General features: G+C 36.7%; 1 protein-coding gene across 6 annotated transcripts in view; it reads right to left on the minus strand.

Annotated features, from left to right (window-relative positions):
• PPP6C (protein phosphatase 6 catalytic subunit) overlaps positions 1–14456 on the minus strand; it is a 37772-nt gene that overhangs the window by 8233 nt on the left and 15083 nt on the right. For all 6 annotated transcript variants that reach the window (XM_072777915.1, XM_072777913.1, XM_072777912.1 and 3 more), the window contains exons 2-3: positions 8174–8269; positions 870–935 (exon numbers count right to left, since the gene is read on the minus strand). In XM_072777915.1, coding sequence (XP_072634016.1) covers positions 870–935; positions 8174–8269 — 162 coding nt within the window. The remainder of the gene's footprint in view (positions 1–869; positions 936–8173; positions 8270–14456) is intronic.

Raw genomic sequence — 14456 nt, forward strand, 5'->3', positions numbered from 1 at the left:
TTTTTCTAATTCTCTATTACCTACATTAGCAGGTGTTTCAAAAAGGTCACATGTGAATCCAAAATTTTTTAATGAATTTCAAAAATCATTTAATTATTATTTTTAAATGTTTAAGTAATCTCTACACCCAAAGTGGGGCTCAAACTCATGACCCTGAGATCAAGTCACACACTCTCCTGACTGACCCAGCCAGGCATCCCAAAAATCATTGTAACTATATAAAAAAACCTAACAACTTGAAGAAATAGTGTTTTTATAAAAGTATATACCTTAATTAGTGTTTTAGGTTCAGTTGTGTATTTAACAACTGCTTGTGAAGCCATACTACTTACACTTCCCATTAGTATTTTATTTGGGACAATGTTGTTAGATCAATAGGAAAACAGCTCAAAGAATAGGAAAGTGACACACAAACCTCTAGAAGAAAGAAAATGATAGGATTCATAAAAAATTCAATAGTAACATGACATTCCAAAAGGAAAGTAAGCAAATATCCACCTTAATAGCAAATATGTATGTTCATATATTCATCAATCTACAAATTGATAACAGATGAAAATGAATGCTCAAGAAGATATGATAAAATAACAGTAAATTAAAGCTCTGTGCCTTAATCCTGGGAGGTTCTGGGTTATTTTTCTGCCAACCATTACTTATGCCTAGAACCCAGTCCTATGCATATGGCAATTTACTAAAGCAATCATTTTCAACCAGACAAGATGGCAAAATGTAGAAAAGTATAGCATCACCTTTTCATATATTTACAAAGTGATTGTCATATGACAAAGAAATTGTTATATAATTTCCATGTAATAAATCAGATGCTTTCCATTTTAAATAAGTATTTGGTATCATGTGGGTTTACATACCATAAATATGTAGTTTGTGTCAGGAACCTGACCTCCAGTTCTGAATAGTTCGCAAAGGTCATAAAACTATAAAAGAAAGTCAATATATGCTGATTAATTACAAATTCCTGTAAAGGAGTAAAATAATAAAAGTGAGAGCGAAATGTGTAAAGGAGCATGTAATTAGGAAGGCCTGAAATACTGACACTTATAAAAAGAAATAAAGTGTAAGCAAAACTGCCAAGCACAGAGCTCTCAAGCCTAATAGAAGCACTAAAATAAATCTCACAATTACCAATAAGGTCATTCCTAGATCATTAATGTTATAGGCCTTCTCCCTCAAATTTCTTTCATTTATCTTGTCATCTAGAATTTTTTTAAGTAATCTCTATGCCCAACATGAGGCTTGAACTCATGACCCCAAGATCAAGAGTCACATGCTCCATTGACTGAGTCAGCCAGGTGCCCTATCACTTGAGAATTTGAAATAACTGATCAATTATCTAACTTGTTAATAAGCTAAGCTAACCACCCCACCCATACTCAGCATCTATTTTAATGAGACAAAAGATAAGGAAGCAAGTGGGTAAGAATTTTTTTCAAAGAATGAATTTACACGACACTTCACAGTTACCATGAAAAGCAGATCAACCTACCCTCCCACATTCTACTTTGGAGGCTCTATAGCTATGGAATGTCTTCTCAATAATCAGTAAAAAAGAACTGTATATTTCATCATTTTCTATGTGACTGAAAATTAGTAATTGACAAATTGTACATGTGGTAACTTCAGTCAACTAGATTATCTTAATCCTAATTCCTAAAGAAAACTTCAGTTTTTCTAAGGATTTTGGATTAAAGGAATTTACTATAATTTACTGTACCAACTATAACTAATCACTTCCTATACAATCATCTTTTATACTTGAAAATAAAATTATTCAATTTCTAACACTTAAAACATACAAGAATCTTAGTCATAGTGAACAAAACTGAAATTTAAATGTTAACTACTCAAAGAAATAAAACACTGCCCTTTATAACAATATTTCATAAATCTGAAGTTATTACTTGCTTGAAGTTAAAAAAAAACTTTAGAAGTTTAAATAAAATTTTCCTACCTTCTTAAAATTAGCAAGCAAATAAATGAAATGTTCAAATCTCAGTCAAGTGGTAGACTATTATTTGTCCAAAATATTTGCTGTCCATTTCTATCTACGTGAAGCCCTTCCCTTTGAGACCATACTTCTCAGGGCGCCTGGGTGGCTCAGTCAGTTGAGTGTCCAACTCATGGTTTTGGCTCAGGTACTGATCTCAGGGTCATGGGACTGAGCCCCAAGTAAGTCTGCTTGGGATTTTCTCTCTTCTCCCTCTGCCCCACACCCTCCACAGGCTATCTAAAATAAATCTTTATTTAAAAAGTATACTTCTCAATTTCAATCCCACAGATATATATATGATGTATGTATATCATATATCAATTACATAGCGTATATGTTTATATATATACACACATTGTATGAGCAGTAAAAATATGTGTGTACATATCAGTGAATATATACATGTAAGTATGTTACTCTGGCCTAATAATTCCACTTCCATGACTATATCCTAAAGATAAATAAATACTGTGTAAATATTTAGAAAATGTGTTACAATATCATTTATAATAATAAAAGAAACAACCTTCAAGACTAACATAAGAGACTATATTAATAAAGTATGATCTACCAACTCAAAAACTTGGACTAATCATGAATAATGATTATAATGGAAACTACACAGCAAAATGGAAAAATGATTAGGGTAAAGTATGGAACACAAAACTATACCTATAATAAACCACACACTTTTACTATGTATACACACAGAGTCAGAAAGGGAATATTTAAAAGTTTTATAAAAGTTACTTTTATAAAGGTATGGTAAAAGAATGAGTGTCCTTAAACTTTTCTACTGAAATTTATAGAAATATGTTTTTAAATAAAAATTTTGTAAGTTTCCATTTACCTTATTTATTTATTTATTTATTTATGAGATGATCAAATTTATTTATTTATTTATTTATTTATTTATTTATTTATTTATTTATTTATTTAAAGAGATGATCAAATATTCTGCTTCAGGGACCCAACAGTTCCTACTCTATAATGAAAGTTTTTTTCCAAAATTCTTTAGTATAAAAAACATTCACTGAGAACATGTGCAGACAACTAAGCTTGTCCGACACTACTGGAAGCTCACTCATCATTTCACAAATAATTTCTACCATCTAGTATGTTTTCCACATCACAGATGCTCTGTAAATCTCATTTTTTTAAAATTTTTATTTATTTATGATAGGCACACAGAGAGAGAGGCAGAGACACAGGCAGAGGGAGAAGCAGGCTCCATGCACCGGAAGCCCGACGTGGGATTCAATCCCGGGTCTCCAGGATCACGCCCTGGGCCAAAGGCAGGCACCAAACCGCTGCACCACCCAGGAATCCCCATGTAAATCTCATTTTTTTAAAAAGATGTATTTATTTATTTTAGAGAGAGAGAATGTACACATGAGGGGGGAGAGCAGAGAGACAGAAAGAGAGAGGGAAGCAGACTCCATCCTAAGTGCAGAGCCTGACGCTGGGCTAGATCTCACAAACCTAAGAGGTTGTGACCTGAGCTGAAACCAAGAGTCCAGACACTTGACCAACTGAGCCACCCAGGCGCTCCTATAAATCTCATTTAAAACAAAAGCAATTCAAAAATAAAACAAAACAAAAGCAATTCTGAGATGTGGATTTTATTCCATTACTAGAGGCAAGGAAACAGTTGTCTAGCTCGGTAGTTTTTTTTAAACGTTTTAGTTTCAGGACCCATTCATAGTCTTAAAAATTACAGGTCTCCCAAAAGCTTTTGCTTATATAGTTTTTATCAGTTGCTACTGACCATATTAGAAATTAAAACAAAAAAATTAAAACTAATCATTTTAATATTTAATTTTTAAAATAAGTAACTCATTAAATAGTAACATACACATATTTCTAATGGAAAATAAACAGTTTTCAAAAACGACACAAATTTAATGTCTGGCTAAGTAAAATGTCGCTACGTTTTCATAATCTGCCTCTACATTCAATCTGTTGCAATATACTGATGAAAGTATATGAATAAAATCCAGCTTCACACAAGTATATTTTACAAAATGGAAAAGCATTTTAATAACCTTTAGAGATTAATGTGCATATTCTTTTAATATTGATTGACCACTTGATAAATGGTCTTTTTCCTATTCCGTTAGATGGACTGGTCAAACACTTAGTGACTAACATACCGGTCATTTGAAAACGGAAATGATATTTCATTATACATCAGCAAAAAACCAGATTCGTTATCATCACCACCAACAGAGAAGTCTTTAAATATCAGAAGCTGACAGCCTCATGGTGGTAAACTCAAATTTTCTAAAATTCCTTTTAAAAAAAATTATTTATTTATTTATTCATGAGAGACACAGAGAGAGAGAGGCAGAGACACAAGTAGAGGGAGAAGCAAGCTCCACGCAGGGAGCCCGATGTGGGACTCTGTCCCCGGTCTCCAGGATCATGCCCTGGCTGAAGGCAGACACTCAACTGCTGAGCCACCCAGGTATCCCAAATTTTCTAAAATTCCAATTATTGATTTGAAAACCCAAATTTTGTCACTGGCAGTAAATATTATTAATTGTTTTCTTTGAAGTGACTGGCTCACTCCCTCATTGGTGCAAAGATGGTGGCCAAACATCCATAGTTTGTTATCCATTCTCTCAAGTAAAAATAGTGTTCCATAAAAAAAAAAAAGAGGCTATTTTCAGCTCGTGATACAAAAAAACTACACAAGTATTTTCCTTGATCAAACCATCTTTCTTTAGTATGCACCAGATGTGCTCTATACATACTTCCTATTTCCATCACAGGACTATTTAAAAGATGCGTCAACTCAAGGGTTGAGAATTACAGTTAATATTACTGCTTCTTCAAGAACATTCTTTGTGGGCAGCCGGGGTGGCTCAGCGGTTTAGTGTCGCCTTCAGTCCAGGGCATGATCCTGGAGACCTGGGAGAGAGTCCCACATCGGGCTCCCTGCATAAAGCCTGCTTCTTCCTCCGCCTGTGTCTCTACCTCTCTCTCTCTCTCTCTCTCTCTCGAATAAATAAATAAACAAAATCTTAAAAAAAAAAAAAAACCACACTCTTTGTAATCATGGTATCTATCTTGCCAGGTAAGTATCATCATCAAGGACATTTTTAAATTGATACTGGCATTTTATTTTACTGTGAATGCATGCTGGTAAAGAATACAATGACAACCAGCATAGCCTGGTGCTACTCCCTGGATTCATGCTGAGATACTAGCAGTTTACCCTCAATTGATTTTGTACCACCTTATAGACCTTCAAAGGTCTATAGGCCACATTTAAAAAACTTGTGACCTAGCAGAAGTGACTTCTTCAATATTAATATGTAGCCATGCCAGGATTTAAAGCTCTGACAATGACATCTATGACCTCCTCACTAGATTACACTGTTTCAATGCTTCTTAGCACTACATGCTTGCCAACATTTTTTTTTTAAAGATTTTATTTATTTATTCATGAGAGAGACAGAGAGAGAGGCAGAGACATAGGCAGAGGGAGAAGCAGGCTCCATGCAAAGAGCCCGACGTGGGACTCGATCCCGGGTCTCCAGGATCATGCCCTGGGCTGAAGGCAGCGCTAAACCACTGAGCCACCCAGGCTGCCCGCCAAAATTTTTTAATGAGTTTATTTATACTCCTAACTCAATCTTACAATGCCAGAACTGGCCCAAGTGGAAACAACTATACAAATCCCAAAAGATACATACTACATTTGGATATTTAAAAGCTCCTAAAGTCCCATGTTTTTGGTTAGCAATTGTTATAAAGGTCAAGTATAAGAGAAACAATATTCAGTTTGGTGGAAGTCTTAAAATAACATGGGCTTACACCTGAAACTGTATGTCAACTATACTTCAATTAAAAACAATAATAATAAAATAAATAAATAAATAAAAAATAAAAAATAAAATAAATAAAAAATAAAAACAATAATAAAAAATAACATGGACACAGGCACCCAAGTAAGTTTCAAATCTCAACTATGCCCCTTAGTAGCTGTGTGAGTTTGGGCTAATCCTTCAATCTTGCAGTCTAAGTTTTCTCTTCTCCATAATTAATCTCAAGGACTCTTGAAAAAAATACATGGTACATGTGAAAAAGTACTTTGTTAACCTTCAAAACACAAGAAAATGTTAGCAAGAATTGTACATTGGACTAAAGGTGTATATGTAACAAAGAAGGTAAAATTTGGGCAGCCCAGGTGGCTCAGAGGTTTAGTGCCACCTTCAGCCCAGGGCGTGATCCTGGAGATCCAGGATCGAGTCCCACGTTGAGCTCTCTGCATGGAGCCTGTGTCTCTGCCTCTCTCTCTCTCTCCTCTCTGTGTATTCTCATAAAAAAATAATAAAATAAGATAAATAAAATATAAAATAAAATAAATAAAATCTTTTTAAAAAGGTAAAATTTTATTACTTTAATTAATAGTTAAATTAATAGTTAATTAATTCTAACTATTTTAGTAGTTAGAAGTTGTCTCTAATTTCCTGACCTTTGATCATGGCTGTAATTTACATAACAAAAAGTTCTTTTAAAAATAAATAAATAAATAACCCAGGTAACCTGTCAATTTTAATATTATAATAAGGGGAAAATATTATTTGGTTTATTTCAGCTTTTAGGAATGTGTTATGGCATGCTTATATTAATATCCTTTTTTTATTAATATCCATTAACTTAGCAAAATACAAATGTTTATTATAGTTTTGAAATAATTTATACAGAAAGAAATGCACTACTAAAGTCTACTACTCTAGAGAATTGAGATTTTAAAAGATCAGAGATGGGGTACCTGAGTGGTGTAATCATTTAAGTGTCTAACTCTTGGTTTCAGCTCAGGTCAAGATCTCATGGTTGTAAGATGAAGCCCCACTTGGGGGCTCCGTGTTCAGCACTGACTCTGCTTGAGTTTCTCTCTCTCTCTGCCCTTTCTCCGCGCCCCCCCCTTTCAAATAAATATATCTTTTAACAGATCAGAAAGGACATAATGGGCTCTCTATTCAGAAGATGATAACATGCAGATGCCAGATTTATTATGACCTCAACCACCCAGAGAACAAATTGAAAACCACAAAAGTAAAGAGCCCTCTAAAGTGGTCAAAATAGAACTTAATTCACAGAGCAGCCACCAATCACAACCAATTTATACATATTTCTGCTCCTTTAGGTGGTCTTATTTAAGGCAGGGAAATTGCACAGATGACAGCAAGTCCTGTCGGCATCGATAAATACTATATTATTTACAATACGTGTCTTATAACCACAACTCCATTGTACGCATACAGCAGGCTGAATGAGTGTTCTGTTCAGCTTTCACTCCCAGTTAAAAAAAAAACAACAGGGCAGCCCGGGTGGCTCAGCGGTTTAGCACCTGCCCTCCGCTCAGGGCATGATCCTGGAGTCCAGGGATCAAGTCCCATATCGGGCTCCCTGCATGGAGCCTGCTTCTCCCTCTGCCTGTGTCTCTGCCTCTCTCTGTGTGTGTCTCTCATGAATGAATAAATTTTTAATAATCTTAGAAAACAACAACAACACACAAAGCACCTCTACAAATACACAGAGGGTTTTCCAACCGAACTACACGCTGACAGTAAGAGTCTAAAGATGAGGTGTACTACTCCTGCCACTGCCTTGAAAGTCTTAAAAACAAAAACTCAGCAGATGAAAAAAAAAGGGACACATTTTCTCCTCCTATTCTAGCAGTGACTTGCTGTAAAATCATGCACCAACAATTTTATCTTTCTGAACCTTTGCAATTCTCATCCCCACTAAGGAAATAATACATTTACAATAAAATGTGACATGAGTGAATAGAATGAATAAATAGAAATGAATAGAATAGAAAATTAGTGCCTAAAACCAAAGCACCTCTGTTAATCACAATCACTGAGCTGTCCACGTTTATTTTCTCTCTCCGCCCTTCACAGAGCAATAATGCTGCATTCTATCCACTTTGCAAGTATAATTCCAACAAACTCCATGAATAATTTGACCATTGCTTTTACCCACTGTAATAGTAACCAGGAATCATTAGTGTCACGCAGACTTACGCAATCTATCAAATGACCAGTCTTTTTTGTTTCTTGTTTTTCTGGCAGCTTTTTGCAGCAAACATGGAAACACATGCAGACTATGGACAGTACAAAAGCTAAAAATCTGCTCATGAAATTTTACCTGTCCGTGTATGTCTCCACACACTGTTACTGGTGTCGATACTGGCTGGACGTTTGACTCTTCTAAGAGGAGGTCACAAACATAGTCACATAGCCGCTGTAAGAGAAAACAAAATGCAACCTTTCACTATAATATTAAAACTAAGGATCAAATGCAAAAAAAAAAAAAGAGGTAATATATATATAGTTTCATAAGAAAGGAAACTATCCTTTTAACAATTCTGTGGTTTGATTTGTCAACTTCCACCTTCATCTTATAATACCTGAGAATGACACAAAATGGCTATTCCAAAATGCAAACTCCCTGGCTACACAGACAATAGGTTCCAGAAAACAGATTTATTTTTAAAAATCTGTAAAATGATGCTTGTCACCAAACAAATGTAAAAGTAAATAATTTTAATAGGAAAAAGTTGTTTTTTTTTTTAAAGGGTTTTTTTTTTTTTTTTAATTTTATTTATTTATGATAGTCACAGAGAGAGAGAGAGAGAGGCAGAGACACAGGCAGAGGGAGAAGCAGGCTCCATGCACCGGGAGCCCGACGTGGGATTCGATCCTGGGTCTCCAGGATCGCGCCCTGGGCCAAAGGCAGGCGCCAAACCGCTGCGCCACCCAGGGATCCCAGGAAAAAGTTTTTATCTACTAATTTTTAAAGTAAATTCCAGGAGTGCCTGGGTGGCGCAGTTGGTTGAGCATCCAACCAACTCTTGGTTTTAGGCCCTATGGTGAGCTGCACACTCAGGGAAAGGTTTCTCTCTCCTTCTCCCTCTGCACCTCCTTCTTCCACCTCTAAGATGAATAAATGAATCTTTAAAAAAAATAAATGAATACAGTACATTTTAAACCATGCACTTACCACATGACCTAGCAGATGCACTCTTGGCAGTGAAAATTTATGACCACATAAAAAAATTTGTGTACCAATGTCCCTAGCAGCTTAATTCATAACAGCCAAAAACTGGAACTAAATCAGTGTCCTTCAACAAGTGAATAGTTAAGCAAATTGTGCTATAGTCATTCCATGAAATGCTATTCAGCAATAACAAGAAACTACTAACACACAACAACTGGGACGAATCTCAAGAGATTTATTCCAAGTGAGGAAAAAAAAACCTATATCAGAAGGCTACATACTGTAGGATCCCATTTATATAACATTCTTGAAATAACAAATTATAGAAATGGAGACCAGGTTAGTGACTGCCAGGGGTCCAGAAATTAGGGGCAGCAAGAAGGAAGTGGGTATGGTTATAAAAGGACAAAATGAGGAATCTTTATAGTAACAGAAGTATCTGTATCTTGAATATTGTGTTGGATAGATAAAACTTTTGGATCTAACAAAATTGCAGGGAAATAAATACACACAAATGAGTAGAAGTAAAACTAGAGAAATCAGAACAAGATCATGGTTGTGTCAATGTCAATATCCTGGTTGTGGTATTTTTACTATAATTCTACAAGACCTTACTATAAGGAAAAACTGAGTGTAGGAGTACATGGGATCTCTCCATATTCTTACAACTACAAATAAATAGTTATCTCAAAATAAAAATATTAAAATTAATTATAAAATGTAAACCTAAAATTGAAGAGTCACCCTACTTTTTTTTTAAAGATTTTATTTTTTTATTCATAAGAGACACATAGGGAGAGAGGCAGAGACATAGGCAGAGGAGAAGCAGGCTCAATGCAGGAGCCCGATGTAGGGCTTGATCCCGGGACTCCGGGATCATGCCCTGAGCCTAAGGCAGACGTTCAACGGCTGAGCCACCTTGGCATCCCTAATGATATGATTTTAAACATTAATTAAGAAACCAAAGAGGCGCCTGGGTGGTACAGTCGGTTGAGACTCCAACTCTTGGTTTAGGTTCAGGTCATGATCTCCAGGTTGGGGAAGAGGCTCCCCCTCAGGCTCCACCCTCAGCTCAGAGTGGGCTTGCCCCTCTCCCTCTGCTCCTCCCCAACACACATGCATGCTAACTCGCTCTCTCTAATATAAAGTCTCAAAAAATTAAGAAATCTAAATGTTAGGGATTCCTGGCTGGCTCAGTTGGTAGAGCATTTGACTCTTGATCTTGGAATTATAGGTTTGAGTCTCATGTTGAGTGTAGAGATTATGTGAAAAAATAAAACCTACGGGAGCCTGGGTGGCTCAGTCAATTAAGTGTCTGCCTTCAGCTCAGGTCATGATCTCAGGGTCCTGGGACCGAGGGCCCCATCAGGCTCCCTGCTTATGCTCTCTCTCCCTATCTGTCTCTTTTTCAAAAAAATAAAATATTTTAAAAAATAATAATAAAATCTAAAAAAAAAAAAAAAAACAGAAGAAATCTAAATGCTACAGTTTACCTAAACATGTAAGAGACATACTTTACCAACAATATCTACTTCATAAAGAACCAAGCATAGGAGAGAACTCACAATGACAGGAGGAAAGGAAGAGGAGGAAAAAGGCCCCTCAAAAGAAAATGAGGAGAAATACAGCTGCTTAGAAAATTTCAAAATAAGATGATTTGTTCTTATTCCTAGGATAAGTTCCTGATCTTCAAGAGAACCTCAAAGACAAGATCTTTCTTTTGGACTGGAGTCCCTCTGGCTTGGGGCCCCTGAGTAGCTAGCTCCTTGTACTGAATTTCCCACAACCTTCAGATGCTTCACCAAACAAGTCTTAGTCCTGCCAATAATCCATCCACTATTCATAACAGGAACAGATACCAGTGAGTGAAACAGTGTTTCTGAACTCAGAGCCTTTATAAGGAAAGATGGCTGCTCAAGATTACTACAGTTATAAAATTTAAAATTCTGGTTTACATTTGTAAAAGAAAAAATCCAGGGGCGCCTGGATGGCTCAGTGGTTGAGCATCTGCCTTTGGCTCAGGTCATGATCCTGGGGTCCTGGGATCGAGCCCCACATCAGGCTCCCCCCGGAGAGCCTACTTCTCCCTCTGCCTATGTCTCTACCTCTCTGTGTCTCTCATGAACAAATAAAATCTTTTTTAAAAAATTCCAACTTTTTCTTTCTTATGTAGGGGAAAAACCCAGTTCTTCGCTAGTGTATGCTTCTTTCCTGTGTGTCTTCTGTACTAGTCACACAGAACACTCACAGTTCTGGTCACCAACTATATAGAGGTTTTTTTTCCCAACAAGCAATTCTCTAACACTAGCTGGTTGTTCTACAATTTAATTCAATTCTGACACTATACATGGAGAGGTGACATCAGATCCTAGAAGGGCTCAGTCCCACAAGACTATGCCACCTCCTCCCCACCCACCCACTCCCACACACTACAGACATCAGTCACAAGCTCAGGTTATCACCTATGCTTCTGACCAAGCAGCTATAGATCAAAGGTTATGGAAGTTACAAAGATTTCGTCCTTAGGTCTAATTAATTTGCTAGAGCAGCTCACAGAACTCAGGAAAACATTTATTTATATTTACCAGTTTATTAAGAATGTGACAAAAGATACAAATGAATATTCAGATGGAAGCTCTCTGAACCTCTTACTTCAGAGATTTTATGAAGCTTCATCATGTAGACATAATCCATTATTAACTCCATTTTCAGCCTTTCTCCCTTCTGAAGAGAAGGAGGGGCAGGACTGAAAATGCCAAGCTTCTAATCACAGTTCGGTTTTTCCAGTGACCAGCCCATATCCAGGAGCCATCTGGGAATCCAACCAGAGTCACCTCATTAGAACAAAAGACACTCCTATCACCCAGGAAATTACAACGGTTTCTGTCCTAGGAACTAGGGGTAGAAACCAATATATATTTCTATTATCTCACTGCATTAAAAACCACCTATGTCAAATCTCTCACTTGACCCAAATGATAAGACTGAGACCCACAAGCACTCAGGCCACAAAGCTACTTAATCTTAGTGACAGATCTGGAACCCAGATTGCCTACCTCTTTTTACTGTACTATCTTGAATAGTTATTCAATACAACAAATATTTATTGAGAGCCTAATGTGATACCAGTAATTCTAGAAACAAAGAAATAAATAGTAATGACCAAACAGATGAAAAGCTCTGCTCTCAAAGGGCTTACACTCTAATGAGGAGAGGTATAGAAAACAAAGAAATAAGTAAAATATATATACATATTACTTTTTCTGATAGTGATAAGAAAAACAAAGAAAAATGAAGCACTGTAATGGGGGTAAATAATGGTAGAGGTGGGAGGAGGTACTGATGTCTTAAATAGGGTAAGCACAAAAGCCTTATTGATAAAATGACTTTTGAGCAAAAATCTGAAAAAGGTAAGGTTATGGGGGAACAGCACTGCAGCCAGAGAGAACAGTAAGTACAAAATGCTTAGGAAGGTATGCTTGCTGTCTGAGAAACATGGAAGCTGGCGTGGTTAGTGGACTGAAAGAGGAGAAAAATAGGAAAGCACCAAAGAACATTTTTAGGTCCTTGGGGGTGAATGTAAGCACCTGGGCTTTTAACAGGAAGCCATTAGGAGACCCAAAGCAGAGGAGCAATTATGATCTTATGTCTGCTAGGTTTTATGGGCTATGAGGAACTTAGGGGTAAGGAAAGGTAGAAGCAGGGACACCACTTGGGGGCTTCTACAATAATCTAAGTAAAAGTTAATACTGGCTCAGACCAGCATAATAAAAGTAGGAAATGGTCACAAGTGAACAGATTCCAGATGTTTTCTGAATGTAGCATCCACTAGATTTGAGAACAACTGGATACAGAATATTGAAAGAAAGGAATCAAAGATGACTCAATGTTTTTGGCTTAAAGGGTACCTGGGTGTCAGTTAAGCGTATAACTCTTGGTGTTGGCTCAGGTTATGCCCTCATGGGTCATGAGATCAAGCCCTACATTGGGCTCCATGCTCAGGCAAGGAGTCTGCTTGAAGATTCTCTCCCTCTGTCCCTCCCCTGACTCATGGCTTGCTCGCTTGCTCTCTCTCAAGAAAATAAACAGGGATCCCTGGGTGGCGCAGCGGTTTAGCGCCTGCCTTTGGCCCAGGGCGCGATCCTGGAGACCCGGGATCAAATCCCACGTCGGGCTCCCAGTGCATGGAGCCTGCTTCTCCCTCTGCCTATGTCTCTGCCTCTCTCTCTCTCTCTCTCTCTCTCTCTCTCTGTGTGACTATCATAAATAAAAATTAAAAAAAAAGAAAATAAACAAAAAAAATTGGCTTAAGTAACTGCACAGTTGTTAATAGTCATGATTGAGATAGTTAAAACTCCGAGGAAAGACTTTATTGTACTTTTTTCTTTTAAATAGAATTTATTTTTTAAAGCAATTTTAGGTTTACAATAAATTTTAGCAAAAGATATAGAGAATTCTCATATATCTGCTGCTCACAAACACATACATACAGCCTTTTCCACTATCAATATCCCATACCAGAGCGATACAGTTGTTACTGATGAAGCTACATAGATGCATCATTATTACACAGAGTCCAGTTTACCTTAGGGTTCACTCTTGGTGTTGTACATTGTATGGGTCTGGACAAATACATAATGACATGTATATAGAATGATAGTATCATACAGAAGTTTCACTACCCTAAATATTCTCTGTGCTTCATCTATTCATCCTTCCCTCCCCTAAGCCCTGGAAACCACTGATCTTTTTTACTGTCATCATAGTTTTGCCTTTTTCAGAGTGTCATACAGTTTATTTCACACATAAGTCACTTTACAGATTTGCTTCTTTCACTTAATAATATGTATTTAAGGTCCCTTCATGTCTTTTAGTAGCTTGATAATCTCATTTCTTTTTAATGCTAAATAATATTCTACTGTCTTGACGTACCAGTTTATTTATCCATTCACCTACTGAAGAACATGTTGGTTGGTTCCAAATTCTAGCAATTATGAATAACTGTCATAAACATCCATGTATAGGTTTTTAGGTGAACACAAGTTTTCAATTAATTTGGGTAAACAGCAAGGAGCATGACTACTAGACTATACAGTAAGAGTCTGGCAAGAAACTGCCAAACAATCTTCTAAAGTGGCTATACTACTTTGCATTCCCATCCAGCAGGAATGAGGAGAGTTCCTGCTGCTATCCAACTTTACCAACATTTGGTGGTATCAGTGTTCTGGATTCTAGACATTCTAATAGGCTTGTAGTAGTATTACATTGTTTTAATTCCCATTTATTTCCCTAATGATGTATGATACAGAGCATCTTCCCATATGCTTGTCATTTGTAGATCTTCTTCAGTGAGTTATCTATCTACTCAGGTCTTTGGCCCATTTTTTAATGGAGCAGTTTGGGGATCCCTGGGTGGCGCAGCGGTTTAGCA

The sequence above is a fragment of the Canis lupus genome, chromosome 16, assembly GCF_048164855.1.
Source record: "Canis lupus baileyi chromosome 16, mCanLup2.hap1, whole genome shotgun sequence".
In the NCBI taxonomy this organism is placed as follows: Eukaryota; Metazoa; Chordata; class Mammalia; order Carnivora; family Canidae; genus Canis; species Canis lupus.